Raw genomic sequence first — 23225 nt, forward strand, 5'->3', positions numbered from 1 at the left:
ATATCTCACTGTGGATTTGAATTGCATTTCCCTGATGATTAGTGATGTTGAGCACCTTTTCATATAATTGTTGGCCATCTGGATGCCTTCTTTAGAAAAATGTCTATTCAGTTTCTTTGCCCATTTTAAATCAGATTATCTGTTTTTTGTTGTTCTTGCTATTGAGTTGTGCAAGTTCTTTATATATTTTGCAATATTAACTTCTTATCTGATAGATGACTTGCAAATATCTTCTCCCATTCTGCAGATTGCCTTTTCATTTTCTTGATGGTGTCCTTTGCTGTGCACAAGCTTTTTAGTTAGTAACTACTTCTTTTTTTAATTTAATTTTAATTTTAATTTTTGGCCACACTATGCAGCTTGTGGGATTTTAGTTCCCTCACCAGGGATTGGACCCGGGCCCTTGGCAGTGAGAGCGTGGAGTCCTAACCACTGGTTGTCAGGGAGTTCCCAGTAACTACTTCTAAATAAATGGAACTACTGGATATTTCATTTGGCCTAGAGACGCACTGTAAAAAAATTACTGGAACACTGAGGATGTTGTGAATCGAGAAAGTTTGGGAACCTCTGATAGGTGAAAATGAGAGGCAGGTTTCACTGCTGAAAAGGAAAGAAAGGGCAAAAAGCAAATTTTCTGCAGCTACTAAAAGAGAGAAAATTATTCAAAGCATGGAAAATTCAAAAGCCAAAGAAAGGTGAGATTTGTAAAGGTGCACATGTCTGTTGTCACATTAATTGGTCTCCTCCTTTGATTACTTGGTCTTCTATGGGCTTCTGAGGACAACATAGGCTTGGGAAACATCAACTAGGGTCCCAGCAGTAAAGAGACTGCACACTCAAAAAGAGTTTAAGTTTTAAAAATTGGCTATTTATGAAGGTAAGATTCAGGTTAAGGAATCAATAAGGATGGGAAGTATCTGACGATTAGCTACAGTAGAAATCTATTACCACTCCTAGCCTGAATGAGCAACAAGAAACAATTACCAGAATTCAGTGAAAACTGGATCTTGGAAAAAGGACTGTCAAACAGGAACTGCAGCCATAGATGAACACTGCTGTAAAAAAGGGAAGGAGAGGGCTTCCCTGGTGGTGCAGTGGTTGAGAGTCTGCCTGCCAATGCAGGGGACATGGGTTCGTGCCCCGGTCCAGGAGGATCCCACATGCTGTGGAGCGGCTGGGCCCGTGAGCCATGGCCACTGAGCCTGCGTGTCCAGAGCCTGTGCTCTGCAACGGGAGAGGCCACAACAGTGAGAGGCCTGCGTACCGCAAAAAAAAAAAAAAAAAAAAGGGAAGGAGAGAAGGAAACAAACACCCTGATTACCCTCTCCTCCTGCCCTTAGATCTTCTAACATTGTCTCCCCTTTCATGTCAGAGCCCACTGATTCAAACCCGCAGCTATCAGCCTCCAGAGACAAAGAGAAGGACAGGGAAGGGAGGCCATCAGAATCTACTATGGGGCAAAGAGAAAACTACCACCTCAGGAAACAGTAATATCTGTTTTCAGTTCAGGAGTTCAATGAGGGTGATTCTCAACTGGGACTAATGTGACAAAAAGAAGGAAACCTTAGGATCTTTTGGGAAAATGAGAAACACAGAGAAGAGTGAGACTGAGATAATGGAGAATACAAAGTTATGACCTCTGCTTGAAAAGTCTGCCCCCTATAGACGTGGGAGCAGAAAAGAAAAGTAAACAATTGTGATACAAACTATTTAGTGCCATAACAGTTATATATAACTGCACCCTATATCAATTCACATCCTAGAAAAAGTTCCAAAGACTCCCTATTATTCCAAATCTATTACAAACTTTTCTGCCTCAGTGTATACACATATAGTTCCTATTTCTAATCATGTATCTTATTTCCCAACCAAAACCTACATACCTAGAAAGACAAGGTTGAAGGATGCTGTGGGGGCATCAGTAACGAAATGGTAAAGGGTAACAATAGTTTTAGGGTAAACAGAGAAGAAATGAAATTTTCTGATGGCCCCTTCCTAAACTCCTTCCTGAAAAATCAAGGAAATGGAAATGTTTGACCAAACATCTAGCTGTGTGGTAACAAAGAAGTAAAAGAGCCAGAGGAGTAACAATAATAACATAAGCTATCATTTACAGGAAAACCATTATGTACAAGGTGTTAAACTAGGTGCTTTATGCAGATTTGGTAACAGTTTAGGATACTAAATTTAAGATTTCAGAACAATTCATTGCTAAAATGACAAGGAGCAAAAGTATACTGGGGTTGATGCATGCAAAGAAGTTTGAAGTAATATGTTAAATGGGTTGTTGTTTAGATAGTTAGATGTTTAAAATCCCCCATAATGATGATGGGATGCTGGAGTGAATAACCAAAGTCCTTAAGGATACTGGCAAGTGCCTGGTGGTCAAGAGATGATAGAGGGGTGGGGGGAAAAGACAATAATATATATAGTTCATTGGCTCAGAGAACTCTTATAGCCTCAGAGGATATGATGTGTCATTTGATAGTAATAGAATTGGAAGCAGCAAAAGAAGTAAAAAGAGTAAGTATTATTATAGCTCCATTATAAGTTAAAAAACAGAATCTCAAGAATAAAATACCTAGGAATAAACTTACCTAAGGAGGTAAAAGACCTGTACTCAGAAAACTATAAGGTACTGATGAAAGAAATCAAAGATACACAAACAGATGGAGAGCTATACCATGTTCTTGGATTGGAAGAATCAATATTGTGAAAATGACTATACTACCCAAATCAATCTACAGATTCAGTGCAATCCATATCAAATTACCAATGGCATTTTTCACAGAATTAGAACAAAAAACTTTACAATTTGTATGGAAGCACAAAAGACCCTGAATAGCCAAAGCAATCTTGAGAAAGAAAAACGGAGCTGGAAGAATCAGGCTCCCTGACTTCAGACTATACTACAAAGCTACAGTAATCAGGACAGTATGGTCCTGGCACAGAAACAGAAATACAGATCAATGGAATAGGACAGAAAGTCCAGAGATAAACCCACGCACCTACGGTCACCTAATCTATGACAAAGAAGAATATACAATGGAGAAAAGACTGTCTCTTCAATAAGTGGTGCTGGGAAAACTGGACAGTTACATGTCAAAGAATGAAATTAGAATACTACCTACACCATACCCAAAAATAAACTCAAAATGGATTAAAGACCATTCTGAATGTAAAGTCAGATACTATAAAACTCTTAGAGGAAAACATAGGCAGAACACTCTTTTATCGCAGCAAGATTTTTTTTCTATTCACCTCCTAGAGTAATGAAAATAAAAACAAAAATAGACAAATGGGACCTAGTTAAACTTGAAAGCTTTTGTACAGCAAAGGAAACCATAAACACAACTAAAAGACAACCCTCAGAATGTGAGAAAATATTTGCCAACAAAGCAACCGACAAAGAATTAATCTCCAAAATATACAAATGGCTCATGCAGCTCAATATCAAAAAAAGAAACAACCCAATCAAAAAATGGGTGGAAGACCTACCTAAACAGACATTTCTCCATAGAAGACATACAGATTGGCTAAAAAGCACATGGAAAGATGCTCAACATCACTAATTATTAGAGAAATGCAAATCAAAACTGCAATGAGGTACCACCTCACACTGGTCAGAATGGCCATCATCAAAAAATCTACAAACAGGGCTTCCCTGGTGGCACAGTGGTTGAGAGTCCGCCTGCCGATGCAGGGGACATGGGTTCGTGCCCTAGCCTGGGAGGATACCATATGCCGCAGAGCGGCTGGGCCCGTGAGCCATGGACGCTGAGCCTGTGCGTCCGGAGCCTGTGCTCCGCAACGGGAGAGGCCACGGCAGTGAGAGGCCCGCGTACCGCAAAAAAAAAATAAAAATAAAAATAAAAAAAAATCTACAAACAATAAATGCTGGAGAGGGTGTGTAGAAAAGGGAACCCTCCTACACTGTTGGTGGGAATGTAAACTGGTACAGCCACTATGGAGAACAGTATGAAGGTTCCTTAAAAAAATAAAAATATAGCTACCATATGATCCAACAATCCCATTCCTGGGCATATATCCAGAGAAAATCATGATTCGAAAATATACATGCACCTCAGTGCTCATTGCAGCACTATTTACAATAGCCAGGACATGTAAGGAACCTAAATGTCCATCATGGAGGAATGGATAAAGAAGATGCGGTACATATATACAATGGAATATTACTCAGCCATAAAAAAGTATGAAATAATTCCATTTGCAGCAACATGGACTGGACCTAGAGATTGTCATACTGAGTGAAGTAGGTCAGACAAAGACAAATATCATATGATATCGCTTATATGTGGAATCTAAAAAAAGGGTACAAATGAACTTATCTACAAAATAGAAATAGAGTTACAGATGTAGAAAACAAACTTATTTGATTACCAGGGGTTACCAGGGGGTAAGGAGGGGGGTGGGATAAATTGGGAGATTGGGATTGACATATATGCAATAATAATATATAAAACAGATGATCAATAAGGACAGTACAGCACAGGGAACCCTACTCAATAATCTGTAATGGACTATATAGGAAAATAATCTAAAAAAGAGTGGATATATGTATATGTATAACTGATTCAGTTTGCTGTACACCTGAAACTAACACACACTGTAAATCAACTATAATAAATATTAAAACAAACAAACAAACAAAAAAAAGCATCTCAGATTAAACAATATGCCGAATGTGGGAATTCCCTGGCAGTCCAGTTGTTAGGACTTGGCATTTTCACTGCAGTGGCCTGGGTTCAATCCCTGGTCAGAGAACTAAGATCCTGCAAGCCACGTGGTATGGCCAAAAACAACAGTAATATGCTGAATGTTAGCTCACACATGGAAGAAATTAAAATTTCTTTGTATTTCTATTCTATGGCTTGCTCTATATTAAGATGTTTCACACCTCATTTAGATGTTTGCATGCATTTTTATCCTTTTATAGGGAGGAAAGCATCTTGCTCATTATCATGGTTTCTATGAGGAATAATTTTCATTTTTCTCCTAAATATCTGGGTCTCTACCTTAACCTTCTTATTCATCTCCTGGAGTGAGTTATCTGATAAAAGACTGGGAGAGAAACTGGACATGAATAATCCAGTCCATTTCTTCCTTTTTTCCTTGAGAGCCGGGCTGTTAAATGGAAGTATACAATTTGTTTTTCTCTGCTATGCCTTAAGTTTTATATGGGCTGGAGCCCACAATGATCTAAGGGACTGAGTATAGCCCCATTATTGTTGCACACCCAACCACACTTTCAAATATCAGCACATAATGACATTTTACTTTCCATTAGTCCCACCTTTCTTTCTTTTAACTAGTTCAGAACTTGGGTAAGGAAAAGCCCCACATACAAAACTTCCGATCTTTTTCTTAATGGCTCATTTTAAGACAGCCAAGGATGGCCACACATTTCACCAAATCTGCAATGTGATAAACAGAGATTATGAAATGGATCTCAGGAGAAATAAAGACAATTCAGGGAGAAGAAAACATAAAACTGATATCCTCTAAAATGTAAGAGAGGATATTATCCCCATGAGAGGAAAACAAGATATTTAAAAGAATAAACTTTTAGAAATTAAAAATATAATATCAGATATGTTTGTCAATCAAGTCTTGGCAAATAAAAGTATCAAACTTTCCCAGAAAGCAGAACAAAAGACACACTGACAGACAATAAGAAAATCGGAGGATCAATCTAAAAGGTTCAACTAGCAAGAGAGACACTGAAAATGAAGAGGAAATTATCAAATAAATGCGATTTCTCAAATCTGAAGAATGAGCTTTCAAAACTGAAGATGCCACACAGTACCAATCACAAAGAGTGAAAACCACCTACACCTAAGGTACACCATTGTGAAATCTCAGAATCCCAGGGGAAAAAAGATAAAAATCTTAAAATCTTTAAAAAAGAAAAAGCAAATCAAAATCAAAGATTAGAAATCAAAGACACATAAGCAATCTCAACTACAATACTAGAACTACAATTCCTTAAAATTCTTAATGAAAATAATCTCCAACCTAGAATTCTAGACTCCAAGCATGACAGCAGAATAAAGATACTTCAGCTATGCAAGATCTCTAAAACTTTCATTCACTCTTTTCTCAGCATGTAAATGTGGGATATGATCCACCAAAATGAGGAAGTAAAACAAGAAAGTTGAAAGAGAAATTCAAGACTCAGGTGATCCAATATGATTATGGTGAAAGAGAGTCTCAAGATAAAAGCTATATAGCAGTCATTTAAATTGGAGCAGAAAGATGTAAGGCTCCAGAAAGGATGTTGCTGAGGAGTAGAGTGGGTCCAAGGATGACTGACAGCTTGCTGATAGAACTGCCTAGAGTTATTCTAGATTCTGGTGATAAAGGATAGGTGTAAACTAAGAAAACTAAGCAAAGCAAAATAAAATAAGCAATTTTAAAAAGGGCAATTATTTGCCCAAAGGGGGTCTTGGTACTAAAAAGAGAATGTAATCATGGTATGGAACATGGTTCATCTGTAAACAATATTTACATAGTCATAATAATATAAACACTAAGTTACTGATTTAACCTAATTATTTGGAAGAATGAGGATAGGAGTATGAATGGTTTAAGAGTAGTATTTATAGGCAATTTCTGAAAATGTGAAACCAATAAATAATAAGAATCCCTTGAGTTCTTGGATACCTTAGCCTCTCACTCCTACCAATATCTACAATCTTTCCACAATCTCAGCTGTTTGAATCCTTCTTTCTGACCATCACCACCTAACATTCTACTAGCTCACTCTTTCTAGTCCCTCAACATCCACTGGTCCTTCAATGCCACTGTTACTTCTAATCTATTAACCCTATTACATTTTTACTGGCTCTCACTTCCTGGATGTTCTCTTCTTCCTTTTCCATTGATCAGTGAACATTCTCTAGTACTCTGCTCTTAACAGAACTGGCTCCTGCTAAAATTTTTCTAAGTTTCAGTTCATCCTGTTTCTAATATTGATAAAGATGGTTCTCTATTACATTAGCAAAGTTAATCAAAAGGAAATGTGAATGGGAAAAGGTTAGATATAAAGGGTCTTGCTTTTTATTTCAATCTGTCATGGGAGGATTAAACTTTTACAGCAGGAGGGCTGAGGGAATTCAGAAAAAGTGTGAAATTACATAGCTACTGTGTTTATAATAAACATTAAGAAAAACCAAATTTTATAAGAAAATATAAAAAGGGTAACCTGATAACAGAAAGAACACAGAACTGACAGGACACTTCAGAATCCTAGATTATAGCTTAAGCTAGTTATTTAACCCCTAGGCCATAACAATATCCTTATTAATCTGTAAAATGAGGGGGCTGGATTACACCAGCAATTTTCAAAACTTTTTTTTTTTTAAGTGGCAAATTCCAAATGACATCTTACCCAGAATCTCAAAACAAAAAGAAAAAAAAAAGGGTCTGTGTTGCCATCTGAAATAATTCTGCAGAGCCCTGAGCTCCCAGGAACATAACTTAACTTTTCTAGATAATTCTAGATCTAGATAACTTCTATAGTATCTCAAAACTCAAAAAAGACCTATCTGGGTGTTCCTTGGTGGCCCAGTGGTTAGGATTCTGGGCTTTCACTGCCATGGCCCGGGTTTGGCCCCTCGTTGGGGAACTGAGACCCCACAAGCCACGTGGCGTGACCAAAAATTAAAAATAAATAAATAAAAAGACCTATGAATTTTTGTATTTTGGAAAGGATAGAAACAGTATAGACAACTTAGTTCCAGAATGTCATAGGAAAGAAACTTGACATTTGAGGCAAAATGCTGAGCATGAACATGTCAGTTTAAAATAATATTTTCTATAAATGTTTCTATAAACATTTTCTATAAATAAATATTCTATAAATATAAGGAATAAAGTAAAAGACTAAAAAAGCACATGAAAAGTAAAATGTACTGTGTAAACAGAAGGATTTATCACAATAAGGAATGTGGCCTCCAAAGAGGAGCTTATAATCCAATTAGGGACACATAACTCAGGAACCCAGAAGGTCTAACTGGACTCAGGGAGAATAGCTTTACTTAGCTATGCAGTGTCTTTAACGTTTTTAAGGGAGGATTACTCCAAAGTGGGAAGAAAGTCTGATGCCATGAAGAAGAAAAACAATTTTAGGTGAGGATTAAAAGTGCAAGTAAAAACAACCAATCAACAGTTATCAGTCTTTCTAGTTTTCTAAGCTTGTAGCTTGGATAATATTAAATTATTTTCTCTTTACCAGGCTTTCATCGTCTTCTGCTGTTTCCTCCTTTTTGCCACTAACTTTCTATCTCATACAAATCACCACAGAGGAAAGAGCATTTTAAAGGACACTCGAGGTCTAGTACCAGCTCTGAAATTTATCAATATGTAATCACTCTGGTTCTCAGTTTCCTTAATTATAAAATGATGGCAAGACACTTAACTACTTTTAAGTTCTATTTTAAATACAAAACTCTAATAACACAAAAACCTGGCTACAAGAGAAATCTTCTAACCAGCCATTTTCCCTTTAACAATAAATGTCTTAAATTTCATTTTGATCGTAACACTCATTAAAATCCTATAGTTACTTTAAATAGGCTCTCAAATGAAAGAAAATGACATTCAACCAGTTAATTTCCCATTACTTAACATGCTCTTCCATTATACTCAAATTCATAGCCACACGTCACAGCCTAGGGCTAAAGAAAGAACTAAAGTCATTGAGTAGCTAAATGTGCCAGGCAACACAAAGCATTTCTTCTTAACAGTCCTGTAAGGATTATATTTTATCCCCATTTTAGAGATGGTGAAATAAATGCCCAGTAGTAAGGTTATGTATCTTGTCTACCATCAAATATCTAATAAGTAAATGAATCCAGTTTGTCTGGCTTCAAGACCAATGTTATAGAAAACCTATTAATTTAAGAATGAATGGAAACTGAAACATTTTAGAGTCATAAATATTTACATGTATTCACAATTTAGAAGGAAGATGCAAATATAACAAGACATGTATATAACGATATCCATATACACTAACAACCTCAACTGCATTTCCCTCTCTGGTGGGCTTGACTGAATTATATTGGTCTAACTATTTAATTAAACAGCTAATTTACAGCATGTAACAATGCTAGTTCTAGCAAATATCAGAGCTGAAAACAAATCAGAGTTGAAAAAGAGAAAATATCAGACTTGAAAAAAATCTTGGAAGTGTCATCTTTTTCTGATACAACAATTCCCTTAAATCTCTCTTATATGAGTTGCTCATTCAACTTTATTGAGAGAGCCTTAAGAAACTAAAAATAGAGCTACCATATGATCCTGCAATCCCACTCCTGGGCAATACCTGGAGAAAAACATGGTCCGAAAGGATACATGCACCACCCCAATGTTCACTGCAGCGCTGTTTACAATAGCTAAGACATGGAAACAACCTAAATGTCCATCAACAGAGGAATGGATAAAGAAGATGTGGTACATATATACAATGGAATATTACTCAGCCATTAAACAGAATGAAATAATGCCATTTGCAGCAACATGGATGGACTAGAGACTGTCATACTGAGTGAAGTAAGTCAGACAGAGGAAGAGAAATATTGTATGACATTGCTTATATGTGGAATCTAAAAAAAAAAAAAGATACAAATGAACTTATGTACAAACAGAAACAGACTCACAGACTTAGAGAAATAATTTATGGTTACCAGGGGGGCAGGGTGGGAGGGAGGAATAGTTAGGGAGTTTGGGACTGACATGTAAACACTGCTATATTTAAAATGGATAACCATCAAGGACCTACTGTATAGCACAGGGAACCCTGCTCAATATTCTTTAACAACCTAATTGGGAAAAGAATTTGAAAAAGAATACATACATGTATATGTATAACTGAATCACTTTGTTGTACACTTGAAACTAACCCAACTTTGTTAATCAACTATACCCCAATATAAAATAAAAAGTTAAAAAAAAAAACTTTACTGAGAGAACTTACTACAGCAGCTCAGTTCATTTTTTAACAGTACTATTCTTTGTACTGAAATGAAATCTGCCATCATTGACTTCTGCTTTGTCTTCCACAACCACAAAGTATACAGTCAATCCAAGGATGGAAGGAACATGTACTACAGCTTACCACTTGCCCCTTTTTCAAGCATTTGGCAAACACTGCTACCTGATCAGCGTAAACAAGGACCCATCCAGTAAACCTTGACAGTGAGCTCCAGAAAGTTACTACCAATCCATCAGAGTCAACACACACAAATGAAAATCTCATTGCTATCACTAGTTTAATTCTTGTTTTACATGTTCCTCCTTTTAACTTTAAAGACTTACCAAATCTTTGTTAAATCTCTTCTTTAATAGATTTTAAATCCCATTTTCCTTCAACTGTTCCATATGTAACAGGATTTTCATCACCTCACCATTCCAGCAACTCTTCACTGGATAAGCTTTTATAAGGTTAAGATCCGATCTAGGGTATGATCTGATCCAACCCAGAGTTTTCTATTTCTCTTTGGCAAACCTTCCTTCTCCTCCTATACTTGGAACACTACTTAAGATTTGATTGTTAGACCTTTTTTTTCTTTCTTTATAAACTCGTTCCCATTATGGGCTGCTAACTCTTTTATTAGCTGCTATATTTATATTATTTCTATTTGATCATCTAAATCAGATGATGAAAAATCCCCTATTAAAAGCCCTTCAACTATCTTCTAATTTATTGACTATAAAAACCCTAGTAGGCTTCGCTGGTGGCGCAGTGGTTGAGAGTCCGCCTGCCGATGCAGGGGACGTGGGTTCGTGCCCCGGTCCGGGAGGATCCTACATGCCGCGGAGCGGCTGGGCCCGTGAGCCATGGCCGCTGGGCCTGCGCGTCCGGAGCCTGTGCTCCGCGACGGGAGAGGCCACAACGGTGAGAGGCCAGCGTACCGCAAAAAAAAAAAACAAACAAAAAACCCTAGTAATCTGACACCCACCTACATCTGCTATTTTACTTCTTTACATTGATCTCTGTTCATGATTTTTATTCTTACAACACATCAAGTTTTCTCCTACCCCAAGGCATTGTATGTTTATTCTCCTTTGCTGGGAACACTCTAACTGCATCTTTGTAAGTCTGGCAACTCTCCCCCCATTGATTTCAAGTCAAACATAGCCTCCTCAAAGAGACTTTCCCTAATTATGTCCTCTACCTAAAATAGCCCACACCCCCTTCTTTACAATACCTTATTTACTTCCTTCATTGCACTTCAAGATTTAAAAAAAAACAAACTTGTTAACTATTTGTCTTCCCTCATTAGAATATAAGGTCCATAAATATAGGGACTTTGACTATTTTGGTCAATCATAACCAGCATCTAGAATGGTGCTTGACACAGAACAGAAAATCACTGACTATTAAGCCTAAGAGTTCCATTACAGCAATTCCTACATATATCTCTTTCTTTCTATTCTTACTGCCACATTTTACTTCAAGATCTCTTCACCTTACAGTTGTAGCACTGGAGTAACCTCCTGCCAATTTATATGCCTGTAGTCTCTATTCTCTCAAATTCATTCTTCATACATACCCCAAGATCAATTTTTCCATTATGTCTCTCTCATCCCCACTACCAACAAGTATAAACACCTTAGCCTAATATTCAATGTCCTTAATATCTTTTTAACTGAAATCATACACAGTTTCAGATGTAATGGTAAAAAGTCTGCAAATAATCACATATACTGAGAAGCCACTGAGGTATAAGTTCCTTGAGGAAATCTTGAGAGATCTTGTTTATATTGTTTGTTGCATCTATCACCTGGAAGTGCCTGGAATACAGTATGCATCAATGAATAAATGAACAAATAATTTCATAATAATTTTTAATGAATTAAATGAATGATCCTAAACTAGAGAATGAATGCCTAGATGAAAGTATTATTCTTTGAAGATCAGTCTGGTTCTCAGACACATGGAGATTAGTTAGTAAATTACTTTAGTAAAAATAGCCAACATTAATTGAGTTCTTACCACTAGCCTAAAATTTTTACATGGATTTAATCCTCACACAGTTCAGTGAGGTAGACAGTATTAAAGATAAGGAAACTGGTATACATAAAAAGTTAAGCATTTTGTTCAAGTACATTTAATATTTAAGTGTCAGACACAGTATCTGAACCAAGAAAAGCAATGATGAGGGCCTGATTAAGATACTGGCTGTGAGACAGAAAAAAATAAACTGGAAAAAATATTTTTAAAGTAGAGGCCAGGGGCTTCCCTGGTGGCGCAGTGGTTGGGAGTCCACCTGCCGATGCAAGGGACGCGGGTTCGTGCCCCAGTCCGGGAAGATCCCACATGCCGCAGAGCGGCTGGGCCCGTGAGCCATGGCCGCTGGGCCTGCGCGTCCGGAGCCTGTGCTCCGCAACAGTGAGAGGCCCGCGTACCGCAAAAAAAAAAAAAAAAAAAAAGTAGAGGCCAGAGCAGTAATTGCCACCTCAGATCATCAGTAAGCACTGTAAATCTGCTCTCACTAATATATGTAATTTTTATTTTATTTTATTTTTTAATATTTGAATTTTATTTTGTTTTAGTTTTTTATACAGCAGGTTCTCATTAGTCATCCATTTTATACATATTAGTGTATACATGTCAATCCCAATCTCCCAATTCATCCCACCCCCACCCCCATATACATAATTTTTAAAATGACATATGTACCATCAATCTGAATAGTAAATGATAAAAAGCTTAATATCTTTCTTATTTTTTAGATAAAATTATGATTAAGTTTTAATATTTTCTTCCCACACCCCAATGGATAGATTAGAATCTAAATAATAAAGTTATCGTCGTGGATTTAAATCTACTGTGGACCAAGTTAACTTCTGCTGGGTTCTACAGCTACAGATTGCATTCTAGCCACTCACATTATTCATGAAAGCCACTGAGATACATGGAGGAATGGTTGTCTGAGTACAATAGCTCAATTCAAATCCAGCTTTGATAATATAACCAACAAGTGGTGAGTCAGAAGAATCACCTTAGTGATCAGAGAGCACACTATTAAAATAAAAAAAAAATTTCAATATTAGATGTCACCTGACTGCTGATCTTTCAGGGTAGTACAAAGTATACATTTTCAAATCACTGCACAAATGAAAACTCCTGCAGCAATCTGATAAAGTAGATTTATGTATACCTCATCAGATGAGAAATGTCAAAAATACCTAGGTCCTTCTTATATGCTGTTAACAATAAAACTTACCAAAGTCTTCTAAAACATAAAATTTACATTAAAAATGAATTATAAATATAATGAAAATTCAAGCAAAAAGTTTCTCATCTTACCCTGTCTAGTTCCAGTGTAAACTTCTGGTCCCACGACTGATTGGAAATGGGTTTCCAGCTAGTTTGACCAACCACAGTATTATCTAGCTTCAAAACTGCACAGACATCATCTGTAATTACAATTTAAAACTTGCTTAAATATTTTAAAACCTTTAAAATAGAAATGCCACTGTTTAATATCAACAAAAGTCTTATGATCCTTTGAAAATAAGTTTTTCTTACTCACTACTGAAGCTTTTTAATCTTAAATGGCTAGTTTTATATATACACTCCCACTAGACGCTCCCAAGTTATCCTTTGTGTTTCACAAAAACACAAATAGTAATCGCTATTTCGTTTATATTAAAATGTAACTGAAAGGACTAACAGGTGACCAGTAATTGTCACGTGTGTGTATTTATATATCAATATCAGTCATCCAGTTTTTCTCCCTCTACATTTGCTATTTATTAATGTTGTTACCTTAAACAATTTTTATTTTCACATTTTTCCTAAAGTCTCTCTCTATATACAGGAAAGCACAGACAGGAAAGCACAGACATACTGTACTAGGTTGAACTGTCACATGCCCTTCCCACCAGTTGGGAATTACATCATAGTTTATGATTACTTTAGAGTGTCTCCAAAGTGCTTCATAAACCTCTCCCATTTTACTTTACCACCTTTACCCACTGCCCCATTTCAGTTTACTTCTGGGACACAGTCCTAGTTAAACATACTTAGTTCAGTGGTTAGTTATCAAAATTTCAACGTTAGTTTAGAGGGGTCATTATACCATTAAAAGAATCAAGATGTGACACAAAGAGTTTGACATAAAGAGTGATGTTCAATATTTCATTATTCCAAAAGAATTAATGTTATATGTCATTCAGTGTTCTAACATATTTTCAGCAGGGTAAATTTTGTAGCCTTCAAAATTTTCCTGTCATTATAGCTTTTGATATTTTAAATCTAAATTATGGAAATCATAATTTTAAAGTTTGCTGTCCAACTCTGACTCTTCTCACTCTTCTCTGTCCCCACTGCTCAGCACTTTGTATAGGCCCTTTAATTTGTTATATGATTGTTAAAAAAATCTGATTACTGAACTGGATAAGTCATCGGTTTTTAGGAGATTTCGACTACTTCCACTTTTACTTTTACTCGTTCTGCTCATGAAGGATGATCTGGTTTCACTTGGACTCCAACCAGGTAGTGCAACCGATGCTGCTTTTGACCGTCCGGGGACATTCTCTAGGATATCTTGACAGCCCATTAGACGAACTTCCAAAGTACCTGTAGCATGAACAAATATCAAATAAGAAAACATCAATACTCAACATATAAAATTATGTCACTGTTACCTATTCAGAAATAGGGGGGAAAATATCTGCTAAAATAACAAAATCTCTTCTTCCAGAGCATCTTTGAGGTAACTATCATCTTTACTGCTTTATTTAGAGAAACTTATTAAAAACTCTTAATTAATTAAAACAACTATAAAAAATGTATAGAAAGAACAGCACCAGCCAAAAGCTATCTGTCGGGCATAGAACAAAACTAGTTACTTAAACTTTTTGAGTATCTGAATACTCACTTCTATAATTCCATGGAAAAATTACAGAATTATGTGGATAAAACATGTGGGAGGGGAAACATAAAACTAAATAATATGCCTACTAAAATAAACATAAAAAAATTAGAAACAAGGAAATCTGACAATGTAAATAACAGTTGTGTTTAATAGTTATATAGTTAACACAGAAAAGGACTATAGGGGTTTTCTTTTGGCATAAATAGATGGATTTCTGTTCTATTTGAGATGTAAAATAACATTATCTTCTCACTTTAACAGTTTAGTTAGTCAAATAATTATGGGCTATAATTATCTAAGCATAAAGTAATTATAATTTCCTTAGGCAAATACATACTAAAAGTGTTCAAGTGAAAATGAGGAACTGTGAGCTTAGCCATCTGGAGATATGGCTTTGTCATCATTTGGGCTAGACTTAGTGTACTAAAATTTAAAATGGTGCTTCAGTATTAAAATTTTAGATACTGCCCATAGTATAGCACTTTAGGAAGAGTATTTCCTGGTAAAAGCTGTCCCATTAAACTTAAATAATTAAAACTTAATTTTTTAATTATTTAAAAGTAACCAAAGGACTCTTTCAACAAAGTAAAAAAGTCTGTATTTAATCTCAACTCAACCAAAAAAAAAAAAAAAAAATCTGACAAAAAATATGAAAAAAACAGTGTTAAAGAAAAGGGACATCAGGCAATGAAGAACAGTGATCCCTGAGAGAAGAATCCTAAGATTGCTTACTGCCTTGAGAATATTTAGGACACAGCACAGGGAGGGAGAACTCAGGTGGAGCCAAGTGGACTACCTGAGTTAAGGAGACAGAACTGAGAGTAATGAGACTGAACTGACTGAGGTGGCTAGATTTCACATGCAGAGTAAAGGAAAAAATACAGCTGTCCAGAGACAGAATCCCTGAGATGTGCAGAAGGTTCTCCAAACCAAGTATTCAGTCTGCCCCAGGAGTAGAGAATAATTACCCTTAGACTAAATGATGCTCTAGTCCCACATAACAAATCTTAAAAGCATTACCCAAAAGATCAAACTGTTTCCAAGTAACCTAACTATGATCTAGAACAAAGCTCAAAAATATTTGTAATATTTGTAGGAATACAAATATACCCAGCACCTAACAAGCTAAAATTCCAAATGTCTGGCATTTAATCAGAGATTACCAGGTATATTTGTTTTCTATTGCTGCATTACCAATTATCACAAATGTAGTGGCTTAAAACAACACCCATTTATTATCTAACAGTTTTGTAGGTCAGAGTTTGAGTGGGCTGGTCTGCACTCTCTGTCAAAGATCTCATAAGGCTGAAATCGTGTCTGCCAGGCTAGGCTATTATCTGAAAGTTCTAAAGAAGAACCTGCTTCTAAGCTCATTCAGGGTATTGGAAGAATCTAGTTTCCTGCAGCTGTAAGAATAGGGATCCTATTTCCTTGCTGGCTGACAGCCAGGGGCTGTTTTCAAGTTCTAGAGCTGACCTGCATCCCTAGTCATGTGATTCCCCCATCTCTATGCCAGCAATGGCACATAAAATCCTTTTTATGATTCATATCTGACTTCCCCTTCTGCCACTGGCCAGAGAAAATTTTCTACTTTTAAGGGGCTCATGTGATTTTATTAAGCCAACCCAGATAACTGTCCTTTATGATAACTCAAAGTCAACTGATTAGTAACCTTAATTACATATGCAAAAATCTCCTTTGCCATATAATGTAATATTATCACAGAAGTGATACCCCATCATATTCATGGGGGAGGGATTCTGGGGGTCATTCTTAATATTCTGCCTATCACACCAGGGAAGCAAAGAAACAGAAAAGTGGGACCCATTGAAAAAATAAAATCAAATGAAAACCAATACAAAACTGATATAAATGTTAGGATTAGCACACATTCACACAGTTATTATAAATATATTCCATCTGTTCAAAAAGTTGAATAGGGACACTGAAGAAATCAGAAAAACACAAAACAAATTTCTAGAGATGAAAATAACATTGAGATTTTTTTTAAAACCCCAAAAACTGGATGGGATTGGTGACACATTACACATTGCAAAAGTAGAGGCTAGTGAACTTGAAGCTAGAGCAATAGAAATGATCAAAAATAGAAGACAGAAAGCAAAGACTTGGAGGGCAAAAACAACAACAAAAAACCAGCACATATGTGAGCTGTGAGTTTAACTTCTAGTGGCCTAATACATGTGTACTTGAAGTCCCGGATGAAAAGCAAAGAGAACAGGGAACAGAAAATATATTTGAAAAAATAATGACTGAAAAATTGCCTAATGTAGTGAAAACTATAAACCCAAGAAGTACCCAAGAAGTTCAATGAACACTGAGCAAAAGAAAAACAAGTAAATTACACCAAAGCATAACATAATCAAATTTCTCAAAACAAACAATAAGAGAAAGTATTAAAAGCAGCCAGAAAAAATGACATGTACATGTAAGATTAGGATAGCAGCAGATTTCTCATTAGAAACAATGAAAGCAAGACAGAGAAGCAATATCTTTAAAGTACTGAGGAAACAAACCATGAACTTAAAATTCTAAGCCTACTGAAAATTTCTTTCAAAAATGAAGCTTTTTCAAATATAAAAATGGATAAAGAACCCATTATCAGCAAATTACCATGTGATCCATCCACACAATTCCTAGGTATTTATCCCAGTGAAGTGAAATCTATGTTTACACAAAAACTATACAGGGTTTTTATTAGCAGCCATATTTGAAAAAAGTACAAATGGAAACAACCCAAGTATCAATCACAGGTGAATGGATAAACTAGTTATGGTATATTCACACAATTGAATACTACCAATAATAAACAGAAAAGAACTACTGATACATGCAACATAGACAAATATCAAAAGAATTATTCAGAGTGAAATGGCCAGATTCCCATCCCCAACAAAAAAAAAAGAGTATGCACTGTATGATTCAATTTATATAAAATTCTACAAAGTGAAAACTAATATCTAGGGACAGAAACAGGCCAGTGATTGCCTGGGGACAGGTGTGGGGAAGGAAAGCATGAGAAGAGCAAGAAAGAGAGATTACATAGAGGCACATGAGGATACTTTTGGGGATGATGGATATAATTATCTTGATTGTGGTGATGGTTTCAAGACTTTCAATAGATGACAAAACTTGTCAAACTATACACTTTAAATATGTGCAATAAAACTGTTCTAAAAACTGGATATTGATAATGGTGGCTCAAGTATATGTATTTCCTAAAAATTTAAAACTATACTTAAAGTCGGTGAAAATTTATATACTATAGTGCATAAATTATGTCCCAATAAAGATTCTAAGCATGAGGGGAAACTTCAATCTTATGTTTGGTTAGGCTATGGAAATCTTATCTTACTGTAAAGTATTAAGGCAGATTAAGTATAATGGAAATCATTTCAATTGTTTCAAAAGAAACAACTTGTGTCTGTGTGTTTTATTTGCTTTTTTGTTGTTGTTAAGGTAGCAAACTTAGTTCATTTCCACTGTAAATGCTCAGATGTAAAAGTCATCCTGGGAAAACTGTAAACATCTGGTTACTACTTCAAACCCTGGTAGCTTATTAAATATTTTAGCAATTTCAATGTATTAGGAGATGACAATGTTCAACACCTGCTTTCATTTAGAATAAAACCTGGAGGGATTTAAGATCTTTATTAAGTATCTAGAAGTTTCTTTCTTTTATGAGGTGACACAATTGCTATTGCATATAACCATATAAGAAGTGGCTTAAAATTACATTTTTTACTTTTATAACCCATAATATGAAATTTTAAAAACAAGCAAATCCAAGAAGTAAATGTTTGTATTCATAAGCAATAGCTAAAACTCCATTAGAACAAGTAAATTCTTTTTTATTTCTTTTAACTTTCTGGAAAAACTGTTTTATATCAATTTTACTAATTCAGTATTTCATCTTGGTACAATTAACTTTTCTTTAATTCTGAGGAATCTTCTTTTATAAAAACTAGTTAATGTCTCAAAATTTGGACTAAAAATTAAATTATACTTTATATCAAAGTAATTTGCAAATCTTAGTATTATAATCATACAACCATGAAAGAAACCAGAGTATAAATGAGATAAACCACAAATAATAGCATACAGTCAAAACTCAGGACAGTAAATACTCATATTACTTATCTATGCTAATCCTTTATCATGTCTAATCCTTTAATAATACCACTACTATTTCTCTTCCTAGTTAACTCCATATTTAGTTTAAGGTCCAGCAGATAAAGGAATTTTTTAAAACACCAAAATATCTTAAGAATTATAAGATACTTCCTTTTAGACTGGTGATTTACATCACTATGAGTAAAGTTCATTAAGAGAATGAAGAACAGGGAAAGAGAGAACTAAAAAGAGGTTAAAGAGTTGGGAAAAGCAGCCAACCAGAATAGAAAAAGAAAATAATTTCCAGCCATATCAGCTGACTTCCCAAAATGTGGCTTTATTACTTTTCTAAAAATACTGTTTAACAACCATATTTTAACCAATGTATCATTCTGAAATTCTTGAATATTAAAAATATGTTCAGCCCTGAGCCATAAGATGGTGAAACTTAGATGTACAGTCCCTGCTTTATTATCAAATGACATTTACCAAATGTCTACTGAGTGTATAAAGTATCTTGTGATAGGGGTTAAGATTACATGTAGGTAGATGACAAGGTCTTCATAGGTCTATATCCCAGTTTTGATTTAAAAAAAAAACAGAAGATGGATAGTAAGTCAAAGACATTAAACAGGCACTCTGCACTAACCAGATTAATTGTGATAGAAGATTCATGGTAGGAGTTATAGAAGATGTGGCTGGAAAGATAAATGCTTTATTTACTTATTTTTTTAATTGGAGTACAGTTGATTTAAAATGTTGTGTTAGTTTCAGGTGTACAACAAAATGAATCAGTTATACATATACATACATCCACTCTTTTTTAGATTGTTTTCCCATATAGGCCATTATAGAGTACTGAGTAGAGTTCCCCGTGCTATACAGTAGGTCCTTATTAGTTATCTATTTTATATATAGTAGTGTGTATATGTCAGTTCCAATCTGCCAATTTATCCTTACTCCCCCTTTCCCCCAGTAACCATAAGTTTGTTTTCTACATCTGTATCTCTATTTCTGTTTGGTAGATAAGTTCATTTGTACCTTTTTTTTAGATTCCTCATTTAAGCAATATCATGATATTTGTCTTTCTCTGTCTGATTTACTTCACTCAATATGACAATCTCTAGGTCCATCCATTTCACTGCAAATGGCATTACTTCGTTCTTTTTTATGGCTGAGTAATATTCCACTGTACATATGTACCACATCTTCTTTAACCATTCCTCTGTTGATGGTCATTTAGGTTCCTTCCATGTCCTGGCTATTGTAAATAGTGCTGCAATGAATATTGCGGTGCATGTATCTTTTCAATTATGGTTTTCTCCAGATATATGCCCAGCAGTGGGATTGCTGGATCATATAGTAGCTCTATTTTCAGTTTTTTAAGGAACCTCCATGCTGTTCTCCATAGTGGCTGTACCAGTTTACATTCCCACCAACAATGTAGGAGGCTTCCTTTTTCTCCACACCCTCTCCAGCATTAACTGTTTATAGATTTTTTTGATGATGGCCATTCCGACGAGTGTGAGGTGATACCTCAATAAGATAAATGCTTTAAATAATAAGTATTTAAAATACAATGAAGAATTTAGAACAGAGGTTCCCAAGCTTTCTCGTTTTATGACACCCTAATGTCTCAATTTTTTCATTGTGCTTATAGTCTGAACAATGTACCTAACAGTTCTGTTTCGTAAGATATTGTAACAAATTAATTAATAACTTTTGAAAAATAATACACGTAGTTTGAAAGAAAAAAGTAATCTTATTTCATTCTTAAATAACCATGATCACTTCCTAATGAGATGTGTGTATCTACTGGGCACTGTATAACTTATCAAACTTTGGGATTAGATTTGAAAGTGCCACTCTTATCTTCTATTCCATATTGATTTTCCCATAGTATTTATCATTATAGCAGTGAAGGAAAAACCAGGAATACCCAGCTTCATCAATATATGACATCATCAGAAGGCATGTAGTTCGACCTAATGCTGAAACTCCAACTACCTTGAAGCTAGTAGATTAATGGTGATGGTAGGAAGTGAAGTAATACTGTTTCCCTCAAAAACTTAAAATATCCTGTTGTACCCTTGTGAATTCATTTTGGCATCTCAGGGTACCTCAGATTTAGGAACTCAATTTGGTAACTGCAGATTTAAACTGATCTTAATAGTGGCAACAGCATTGTTCAACTGTAAATTTCTCCTTCAAGGTTTAATGTAGAAGTCTGCCATAATATAAAGCTGATTAATGATACCCAAAAGTACTAAAATGTGATAGTATGCTATGCAATTCTGAAGAACACTTTCATATCCTCAAAATATTTAATGACATTGTTTTTAAGGTAAAGCCCTCTCTGACATTCATATTGATAAGATAATTTAAGGATTCCTGGAGAAGAGGGAGGCCTGTATATCAAAAATATGCCACATTCACATGGGCCATAAAAACCTTTGTAGGTAATGGTAAGAAAATGGTAGAGTTGCAAAGTCCAAAGGCAGTTTCTCCACAGAAACACAGGAAAACAAACAAATAAATAAAATCGGGAAACTACTTACAATCAACTTTAACAAAAATCTGGGAAACAAAGGTTTACCGCAACCAAGCAAATGCTTGATCAAACAATTCAATGAATACTTGGTAGGAGAGCTGCTTTCTGGCATTTTCATTTATCTTTGCTCTATCCCTCCTCCCCTCCACCCCCAATGGTTTGGTGATAGTCCTGAAGATGGCAGGCTGCATTCCTGGTACAGGTTCCTGGTGCCACAGGGAGTAGAGAAGACTTCATACTCAAAGAACTGTGGATGCCTGCTTTGACCTCTCTGAAGGCTCCCTGAAGGACTAACAGAAAGGGTTTACCTTTTTTTCACCTAAGAAATCTCTCAGGACAGAGAAATAGCTAAGTAGAGGGCATTTAAAGGCAAATGAACCAACCACTGAAGCCAGGAGCAAAGGATATCAGTTGTCTATATTGTTTAATAGACATCCTAGAGTCTTGGGGAAAAGCTAGGGAGTAAACTGTTTTAAGGAATAAGAGCTTTGCAACGCTTCCACGTGTTACTGGAAAACTAGAAGATGCAAAAGGAGACATCCTCAGAAGAGATCTGAAAAGGTCCTAAGCTCTAACATCTGGCAGGTCTTCAAGCTCTGTGCAAGCAAAGGCAGAGTTATAAAATGCCTGGGTGAATGTTGAAGGTATGCCTTGGCACACAAACACAGAATTCAGCTGCAAACATGGCAAATTTTCTTTCTGCTTGCAGGCATTTGGAAATCCTAGCCACAGCAATCAGAGAAGAAAAAGAAATAAAAGGAATACATATTGGAAAAGAAGTAAAACTGTCACTGTTTGCAGATGACATGATACTATACATAGAAAATCCTAAAGATGCCACCAGAAAACTAGAGCTAATCCATGAATTTGTTAAAGTTGCAGGATACAAAATTAAGGCAAGAAATCTCTTGCATTCCTATACGTTAACAATGAAAGATCAGAAAGAGAAATTAAGGAAACAATCCCATTTACCAACACAACAAAAATAATAAAATATCTAGGAATAAACCTACCTAAGGAGGAAAAAGACCTGTACTGGGAAAACTATAAAACACTGATGAACAAATTAAAGATGATACAAATAGATGGAGAGATATACCATGTTTTTGGATTGGAAAAATCAATATTGTGAAAATTATTACACTACCCAGAGCAATCTACAGATTCAAAGCAATCCCTATCAAATTACCAAGGGCATTTTTCCCAGAACTAGAACAAACAATTTTACAATTTGTATGGAAACACAAAAGACCCCGAATAGCCAAAGCAATCTTGAGAAAGAATAACGGAGCTGGAGGAATCAGGTTCCCTGACTTCAGCCTATGCTACAAACATAGTAATCAAGACAATATGGTACTGGCACAAAACCAGAAATATAGATCAATGGTACAGGACAGAAAATCCAGAGATAAACCCACACACCTATGGTCACCTAATCTATGACAATGGAGAAAAGACAGTCTCTTCAATAAGTGGTGTTGGGGAAACTGGACAGTTACATAAAAAAGAATGAAATTAGAACACTACCTAAACACCATAAACAAAAATAAACTCAAAATGGATTAAAGACCTAAATGTAAGGCTGGAGACTATAAAACTCTTAGAGGAAAACATAGGAAAAACACTCTTTG

The 23225-nt window shown here is 35.5% G+C and overlaps 1 protein-coding gene across 11 annotated transcripts in view; it reads right to left on the minus strand.

Annotated features, from left to right (window-relative positions):
* The window catches only part of PKN2 (protein kinase N2), a 192466-nt gene that overhangs the window by 82751 nt on the left and 86490 nt on the right, over positions 1-23225 (minus strand). For 9 of the 11 annotated variants that reach the window (XM_007110065.4, XM_028489180.2, XM_055084486.1 and 6 more), the window contains exons 7-8: positions 14429-14614; positions 13340-13449 (exon numbers count right to left, since the gene is read on the minus strand). In XM_007110065.4, coding sequence (XP_007110127.1) covers positions 13340-13449; positions 14429-14614 — 296 coding nt within the window. The remainder of the gene's footprint in view (positions 1-13339; positions 13450-14428; positions 14615-23225) is intronic. The other 2 variants (XM_055084485.1, XM_007110063.4) reach the window with 1 other exon arrangement.

Source organism: Physeter macrocephalus, chromosome 4 (assembly GCF_002837175.3).
Source record: "Physeter macrocephalus isolate SW-GA chromosome 4, ASM283717v5, whole genome shotgun sequence".
Taxonomy (NCBI): Eukaryota; Metazoa; Chordata; class Mammalia; order Artiodactyla; family Physeteridae; genus Physeter; species Physeter macrocephalus.